The sequence below is a fragment of the Osmia lignaria genome, unplaced genomic scaffold, assembly GCF_051020975.1.
Source record: "Osmia lignaria lignaria isolate PbOS001 unplaced genomic scaffold, iyOsmLign1 scaffold0012, whole genome shotgun sequence".
NCBI classification, from domain to species: domain Eukaryota; kingdom Metazoa; phylum Arthropoda; class Insecta; order Hymenoptera; family Megachilidae; genus Osmia; species Osmia lignaria.
The window spans coordinates 8468555-8477470 of NW_027478166.1; the positions used below are offsets into that span (position 1 = coordinate 8468555).

The 8916-nt window shown below is 50.3% G+C and overlaps 1 protein-coding gene and 1 long non-coding RNA gene across 3 annotated transcripts; both read left to right on the forward strand.

Annotated features, from left to right (window-relative positions):
- Positions 1-1045: 1045 nt before the first annotated feature.
- On the forward strand, positions 1046-2492 carry LOC143306509 (uncharacterized). 2 transcript variants are annotated; one of them, XR_013063885.1, is made up of 5 exons: positions 1046-1205; positions 1274-1493; positions 1569-1796; positions 1902-2126; positions 2228-2492. It is a non-coding gene; the product is annotated as an uncharacterized LOC143306509 (long non-coding RNA). The 2 variants fall into 2 exon arrangements; XR_013063884.1 differs by having other exon boundaries at positions 1046-1493.
- A 1236-nt stretch (positions 2493-3728) lies between these two features.
- LOC143306508 (uncharacterized) lies at positions 3729-6270 on the forward strand. Its single transcript, XM_076693054.1, has 4 exons — positions 3729-3870; positions 4990-5137; positions 5275-5546; positions 5947-6270. Exons 2-4 carry the CDS (start codon positions 5058-5060, stop codon positions 5970-5972), a joined length of 378 nt encoding a protein of 125 aa, XP_076549169.1. The 5' UTR covers positions 3729-3870; positions 4990-5057; the 3' UTR covers positions 5973-6270.
- The last annotated feature ends 2646 nt before the right edge of the window (positions 6271-8916 follow it).

The window sequence follows — 8916 nt, forward strand, 5'->3', positions numbered from 1 at the left end:
ACGGATTCGGCTGAAAGTTTTTGCCGGTGCGCGACCTTGCCGAAGCGATATCTTCCAATGGAGCAACCGCGTATAGAAAAAGGTGCGAAGTGATCACGCAGGATCTTTGATTCTGAGAAATGTATTTTAATAAAGCGAAAATTAAAGAAAAGTTTAACAGTTCTTGGCAACCGAAGCAGATCGTTCGAATACTGCGCTAAACTTGTACGCTAAGCCGAGTATGTGAAAAGCAAGTATGCGGCGGCATATTTATATTATGGTTCCCTCGTCCCCGCCGTCGCCCGCCGGTCCATCAGCCCAGTCGGCTCGCTACGTCGGCCAACGGAGCGAGAGAGATGGCTGGAGGCCGGCGGAACGAACAGCAGAGACGAAGGAAGCGATCTAGAAATTTCTAGATGACTCGTTCGACGCTCGAACATACCGCCCGCCTTCTTTGGACGGCAAAGAAGCAGAAAGCAAGAAGCACTCATGCATCAAACAAATCCATTCATAAAGCTAACCTTAATGTGAACAGTAAAGTTACGTGCATCAAACCGTTGAACACAGTGCGAGGTGCATAAAAATTAAAAGGCTTACAACTAACGTAATACAAAGGTAAGTAATTATACTAAAGAACATATATAAGCGATTAAATTGATTCCGGCGTCAAACCGCCCGCCATGACTATATAAATTTTTTCTCCACGCGCGAAACGGAAAATTTACGTGGAAGTAGGTGAAGTGACGTCAGCAGAGGGCACCGGGAGGGGGCACAACTTGACGATTGGTCTGGTGACGGAACCGCTAGTAGTTTTCAAGGTGGCTACTCTTACTCGTCCATCTGGCCCTGGATGAAGGGCTTCAACCCGGCCCATCGGCCATTTTGCCGGTGGTTGCAACTCGTCGCGTAGTAACACTAGTGTCCCCAGCTTCAGGTTCTCCTTCTGCTGACGCCACTTGGGAAGTTGCTGCAAATGCTGCAGATATTCCCGCCTCCACCTGTGCCAAAAGTGAGAACGTAATGCAGATATTTGTCGCCAGCGCGAAATAAGAGAAATGTCATGCGAGTCGGATTCTGGATCCGGAACGATACAAGTGGGTTCACCGATTAAAAAGTGTCCGGGTGTTAATGCCGACAGGTCCGAGGGGTCGTCGGAAAGTGGATGTAGCGGCCGTGAATTTACGCAAGCTTCCACCTGGCACAGAAGCGTCGTCATCTCCTCGAAGGTAAGCGTGGCGTTTTCGACGATTCTTCGCAAATGATGTTTAACCGTTCTAACTCCTGCCTCCCATAGGCCCCCGAAGTGCGGAGCATACGGAGGGATGAAGCTCCAATCCGTGCCTTCGGCTGCCAGCGAAGCTGCGGCGTTTAGGTAGAAGGCAGAAGCGCCGCGGAACATGTTGCGCAACTCCCGGTCCGCTCCGTGGAAGACGGTCCCATTATCGCTCAACATCGTGGCGCAGCGGCCTCGGCGACTGATGAACCTGCGAAAAGCGGCTAGGAATGAGGCAGAGGTAAGATCTGAGACAGCTTCCAGATGAATCGCGCGAGTACTAAGGCAAATGAACAGCGCTATATATCCCTTGTAGGATTTGTGTCCTCTTCCTGGCGATGTTCGCAGCTTCACCGGTCCTGCGTAGTCCACTCCCGTAGAAAGGAAGGGTCGGCGGGGAGTGATGCGCTCGATCGGTAAGGGGCCCATCAACTGCGTGGTCGGCCTTCCACTGTAGCGAGCACATTTTACGCACCCCTTAATGACGTCTCGCACTAGAGAGCGGCCATGGATGATCCAGTAGCGTCGCGCCAGCAGGCTCCTGGTGAGTTGTGGTCCTCCGTGTAAAGTACGGAGATGGGCATCTCGCACCAAAAGAGTAGCCAACGGATTTTTCTTCCCGATGATGTAAGGGTGCCTCTCATTATAGGGAAGGGAGGCTTGGTCCAGGCGGCCTCCGACGCGTAGCAGCCCTTGGTCATCCAGGAAGGGCCTCAAGGCGATGAGGGTCGACGATCGCCGTACCTCTTTGTGCTGCCGGAGCTGGTCGACCTCTGCGTGGAAGTTGGACTTCTGAGCTAGGCCGATAGCGATCCGCAGAGCAGCGTCTCGCTCCGAAGCCCGGATGAACCCGGTTTCGGTCTTCAGCTTCCTTGTAAGTCGATGAAATCTAAAGCAGAGAGCAATAACGGCAGTTAGGCGTGTCAAGCTTGAAAACCTTGTTAAGAGATCGTTCTCCTCGTTTTCCTTTGCTAGGTAGATTTGTACTCGGCCCTGCTCCAAGTCGGCCTCCTCGACCTTTCCTAGTGGTGATGCAGGCCACTGATCGGGGGGGTTGATGAGCCAGGAGGGTCCCCTCCACCAAAGCTGCGACGATAGGAGCTCCGACGGCGTTATCCCTCTTGTTGCCAAGTCCGCAGGGTTGTGTTTGGTAGCCACGTGTCTCCAATTTTGAGGCGGAACATTGGACTGCACAGTGGCTACTCTGTGAGCAACAAACGGCTTCCAGGTCGAGGCATGCCCTCGGATTCAGTGGAGGGTAACGCTAGAGTCCGTCCAAGCCGTGATGGTTGCTGGTACGTTCAATCCCCTTTGTACTTCCGCAATTAATTTGGAAAGAAGCACGGCGCCGCATAATTCCAGGCGTGGGATGCTGACTGCTTTGACCGGAGCGACCTTGGTTTTTGCCACAAGCAGTGTGGTTACGCTGACTTCTCCCTTGGACACTCGCAGGTAGACGACGGCTGCATAAGCTCGCTGGGAGGCATCGCAGAACCCGTGCAGATCCAGTTGCGCCGAGTCTGCTGAGTAGTTCGTCCAGCGAGGAATGGCCAAAGCGTCGAGTTGGCTCAGCGACGTCCGGAAGGTTTTCCATGCGGAAAGCAGTTGGTCAGGTAAGTCCTCATCCCACTCTGCGCCAATTATCCAGAGGTCCTGCATGAGAATCTTTGCGAAAATTAAAACAGGGGCCGCCCATCCCAAGGGGTCGAAGAGACTGGCTACTTCCGAGAGGATACGCCTTTTTGTGTATCGGGAGGGCTCTTTGAGGGGTGGAAGGACACGCAAGGAGAAGGTGTCCGTGGTTGGCCTCCAGACGACTCCCAAGGTACTGACTCCAGTGTGGTCCTGGAACACGCAGGCTTGACTTTCTTCCGCTTCCTGTAAGCTCGGCTTATTCGATGCCCATTTACTCAGATCGAAGCCTCCCGATTGCAGGATGGAGATGACCTGTCGTCGTAATTCCAGAGCTGCTTCCTCGTCGTCGGCCCCGGCAAGGATATCATCCACATACGAATGCCGACGAATTGCGACCGCTCCCAGCGGAAAACGTTCCTCTTCGTCTGCCGCTAGTTGGACCAACACCCGCAGCGCAAGGAAGGGCGCGCAGGCTGTGCCATAGGTGACGGTCTTGAGCCTGAAGTCCTGTACAGGTTGATCGGGTCTGGAGCGCCAAAGTATCCTGGTCCAGTCCGCGTCCGCCGGATCTACTCGAATCTGCCGAAACATTTTAACAATATCCGAGGTAAATACTACTCGAAAAAGGCGCCATCGTGTTAAAATCATCCAGAGGTCTGACTGTAGTTTCGGTCCAGACAGCAGGCAGTCGTTGAGAGAGGATCCCGTGGCGGTGCGAAAGGAGGCATTGAAGACGACCCTGATTTTGCCAGTAGGGTCGTATCGCTTCGCCACAGCATGGTGCGGTAGATAGTAGGCTGGATCCTGAACCGCAGATTCCGGTACCGCCTCCATGTGACTCAAGGCCGCGTACTCGTCCATGAACTGCGAGTACTTGTCTCGCCAGGCTTCGTTGGACGCCAACTTGCGCTCACAGCTGAGCAGCAGCTTTAGCGCCGTCGATCTGCTGGGCTTCAGGGCGAGGCTTGGATCCAATTTGAAAGGTAGGTGCACCGAGTAGCGGCCTGTTTCGTCCCGATAGTGCGTCTCTCGAAAGTGCCGCTCACATTCTCGGTCCTCGGGTGATAACGGGGGCTGTTCGTGTAGCTCCTCGAGCTCCCAAAAGCGCCGAAGCAGCCTATTCGTTGAGTCGTCCGTTTGGCAATGAAGGCTGTGGACGACTGCCTTGCTGCTAGGTCCTTTGGCATCAGAGACAGGGCCCATCAGTACCCACCCAAGAGGCGTACGCCGCGCCGTTGGGGTACCCATCGGTCCAACCCTCGACTCGTCCTGTAACAAAACTCCACAAATATCAGCTCCTAGGATCAAGTCAACACGAGAGGGTACTCCATATTCAGGATCGGCGAGAATCACTCCTTGAAGGTGCGGCCAAGACTGTGGTTGCACTGCTCGAGCTGGGAGCAACGCCGTCAGTTTCCGCAGCACCAATGCACGAACCGACAAGTGAAAGCTGGGGTCTAGACGAGAGCGCAAAGAAAAGGAAACTTCGCTTTTCGCCAGTCCACTCTCATTCTCCTGTACTCCTGAGATGGCGACGCTAACCGCCCGCCGTGGCAAACGGAGTGCTTGAGCTACCCAACCCGATACCAGCGACGTGTCCGAACCGGTGTCTAGCAGGGCTCTGACCTCTAGGTGTTCCCCTGATGGTGCCTCCACCCTCACCTTGGCCGTTGCTAAGAGCGCGGCGGGTCGAGTGGTAGCTGAACAGGCGAAGGAGGCAGCTACGTTTTTTTCTTCGATGTCGGAAAAAACCGCTGGCGGTGGAGATGTTGGAGCGTCTCCTTTGGCCGTGGGTGCACTCTTCGCGGGACTCGCCATCGCATCATGGAGGAGCGTGTGGTGCTTGTTGCCGCACGCTAAGCAGACTTGGCTGGATGGGCACTTGTTCGAGTCGTGGCCAACAGTCAAGCAGTTAAAACACGCCTGTAGTTGTTGCGCTCGCTCCTTCCGGCGCCGTGGTGGGAGCGCCTTTAGCTTAGAACAATAAGCAAAGTTATGATTTCCTGCACACGAGGGGCACTTACGGGGGGCGGGACTCTTGGCCGATGCAGCTAGGACTGCGACTTTAGACCGTTTTACAGACGCCTCCTTGTTTGTTTTAGCCAGGGCACCTTTGGTTGTTGCGGGATGCAACACGGGGTCGGCCGCCTGAGCAGCATCCAGCGCTTGGATGCGATTTTCTAGGAAAAGAGAAAGCTGTCGGAACGACGGGATGTCACGACTATCAGCAAGAGAGGTTTCCCAGGCCAGGTGGGTGGTTTTGTCCAATTTTTGGCTTAAGAAATAAACAAACCACTCATCCCATTGAGGTACCGGTTTGTTTAGCGCCGTGTACGCCCTGATCGATTGTCTGAATGTATCTAACAGCCTTTTCAATTCCGCGGCAGACTGCTGTTGCGCGGGAGGGCAGGAGAGAAGAGCCCGGTGGTGCGAGAAAGACAGAAGACGCAAATTCCCGTACCGCTGCTCCAGATCCTCCCAGGCTCCTTGGTATCCAGCATCGGTGATTGGCGTATTTTGGATGACCTCCGCCGCTTCCCCGGTCAAGGCCGTCTTCAGGTACAGCAATTTCTGTACATCTGGAAGATTGGGAACGCTGTGAACGAGGCTCCGGAAAAGATCTCGGAAACTCTCCCACTGCAGGGGGTCTCCCGAGAAGGTAGGTAATTGTATCTTTGGCAATTGCGGCTTTGCCGGCGGGTCTGGAGGCGCTTGTACTCCACGCGAGGGACCCGCATTCGCGAGGTCCTCTTGGTACTGCGCCATCTGAGCCGCGACCTGAAGATAAGCTTCTTCGATGGTGGAAAAGCGGTCTTGGTCTACGTAAGCACTGTCCTCGGCTTCTTTGAATCGCAACAGTTGACGGTGACCATTTAAAAACGCATCCCAATATCGCTCAAGGAGACCTCTACGTTGTTCCAAAACTGCCCGCGTAATTTTTTCCCTACCCAATTTACAAAGGTTAGTCCAAAACCGTTGGATCCAACGTCCGAGTTCCTCCTGTTCCCGTAAAATATCCACGTATTCAGTCGAAGGCATCGTAATTCTTCCCTTTTCAGATCAGGGCGTTTCCGAAAACCGTTAGAAGCACCGACTGTTGACTCGAAGTTCAAGACGTTCCGAAGCGTTTACAAACACAGGCTCGACCTCAGGAGACAACGCCCAAGCGGGTGACGTCACGGCAGGACCGTTACGGCAAGAGAAATGATTTAAATAAAGAATGGGACTTATCTTTCTCCTTTTGACTCCCTTTTCCGAGGCCTGGTTGATTTGTTCGTGGAGTCCGGTCTTGAGGCGGCGAGTCAATCCTCCCGCGTTGGAGTCCAGCCGCAATTTCCCAGGAATCGTCACTGGCACCACTCACTCGCGACGTGGAAGAACGTTCGTTGACCGCCAAAAATCCGGCTCGAAGGACCAATGTTTGATCGTTTCGCCCCTTAACCGGGAAAGGGGTTAGAGAACGGATTCGGCTGAAAGTTTTTGCCGGTGCGCGACCTTGCCGAAGCGATATCTTCCAATGGAGCAACCGCGTATAGAAAAAGGTGCGAAGTGATCACGCAGGATCTTTGATTCTGAGAAATGTATTTTAATAAAGCGAAAATTAAAGAAAAGTTTAACAGTTCTTGGCAACCGAAGCAGATCGTTCGAATACTGCGCTAAACTTGTACGCTAAGCCGAGTATGTGAAAAGCAAGTATGCGGCGGCATATTTATATTATGGTTCCCTCGTCCCCGCCGTCGCCCGCCGGTCCATCAGCCCAGTCGGCTCGCTACGTCGGCCAACGGAGCGAGAGAGATGGCTGGAGGCCGGCGGAACGAACAGCAGAGACGAAGGAAGCGATCTAGAAATTTCTAGATGACTCGTTCGACGCTCGAACAGAATTATGTTTCTTACTTTTTATGTTCTATGATATTTTTTGATCAGACGCGTAGTTCTCGAGATATATCAAGATATTTAAAAGTTCCAAAGCCGCACCAACATAATAGAGATACAGAAACACCGTGGCCCCTTTCTTTGAGATATCTCCGCACTATTGCGAGCTGCAAATGCCACTTCCAGCTTAGCTGTGCAGAAGAAGAACAACAAGAAGAAGAAATATCTCGAAATATGTCCGTCAGGCCACTTCCCTTGAGATAAATCTGCAAATATCTCGGAAACGGAGAGAGCTATGGCAAAATGTTAAGAGACCTTTTTTGTAGAGAATTAAGTTTCCTACTTTTCATGTTCTACGATATTTTTTGATCAGATGCGTAGTTCTCGAGATATATCAAGATATTTAAAAGTTCCGAAGCCGCACCAACATAATAGAGATACAGAAACACCGTGGCCCCTTTCTTTGAGATAACTCTGAACTATTGCGAGCTGCAAATGCCACTTCCAGCTTAGCTGTGCAGAAGAAGAACAACAAGAAGAAGAAATATCTCGAAATATGTCCGTCAGGCCCCTTCCCTTGAGATAAATCTGCAAATATCTCGGAAACGAAGAGAGCTATGGCAAAATGTTAAGAGACCTTTTTTGTAGAGAATTAAGTTTCCTACTTTTCATGTTCTATGATATTTTTTGATCAGATGCGTAGTTCTCGAGATATATCAAGATATTTAAAAGTTCCGAAGCCGCACCAACATAATAGAGATACAGAAACACCGTGGCCCCTTTCTTTGAGATAACTCTGAACTATTGCGAGCTGCAAATGCCACTTCCAGCTTAGCTGTGCAGAAGAAGAACAACAAGAAGAAGAAATATCTCGAAATATGTCCGCCAGGCCCCTTCCCTTGAGATAAATCTGCAAATATCTCGGAAACGAAGAGAGCTATGGCAAAATGTTAAGAGACCTGTTTTGTAGAGAATTAAGTTTCCTACTTTTCATGTTCTATGATATTTTTTGATCAGATGCGTAGTTCTCGAGATATATCAAGATATTTAAAAGTTCCGAAGCCGCACCAACATAATAGAGATACAGAAACACCGTGGCCCCTTTCTTTGAGATAACTCTGCACTGTTGCGAGCTGTAAATGCCACTTCCAGCTTAGCTGTGCAGAAGAAGAACAACAAGAAGAAGAAATATCTCGAAATATGTCCGTCAGGCCCCTTCCCTTGAGATATATCTGCAAATATCTCGGAAACGAAGCGAGCTATGGCAAAATGTTAAGAGACCTTTTTTGTAGAGAATTATGCTTCCTACAATTTATGTTCTATGATATTTTTTGATCAGAAGCGTAGTTTTCGAGATATATCGAGATATTTAAAAGTTCCGAAGCCGCACCAACATAATAGAGATACAGAAACACCGTGGCCCCTTTCGTTGAGATAACTCTGCACTAGTGCGAGGGGCAAATGCCACTTCCAGCTTAGCTGTGCAGAAGAAGAACAACAAGAAGAACAAATATCTCGAAATATGTCCGTCAGGCCCCTTCCCTTGAGATAAATCTGCAAATATCTCGGAAACGAAGCGAGCTATGGCAAAATGTTAAGAGACCTTTTTTGTAGAGAATTATGTTTCCTACTTTTTATGTTCTATGATATTTTTTGATCAGAAGCGTAGTTTTCGAGATATATCGAGATATTTAAAAGTTCCGAAGCCGCACCAACATAATAGAGATACAGAAACACCGTGGCCCCTTTCTTTGAGATAACTCTGCACTATTGCGAGCTGCAAATGCCACTTCCAGCTTAGCTGTGCAGAGGAAGAACAACAAGAAGAAGAAATATCTCGAAATATGTCCGTCAGGCCAGTTCCTTTGAGCTGAATCTGCAAATATCTCGGAAACGAAGCGAGCTATGGCAAAATGTTAAGAGACCTTTTTTGTAGAGAATTAAGTTTCCTACTTTTTATGTTCTATGATATTTTTTGATCAGATGCGTAGTTCTCGAGATATATCAAGATATTTAAAAGTTCCGAAGCCGCACCAACATAATAGAGATACAGAAACACCGTGGCCCCTTTCTTTGAGATAACTCTGCACTATTGCGAGCTGCAAATGCCACTTCCAGCTTAGCTGTGCAGAGGAAAAACAACAAGAAGAAGAAAT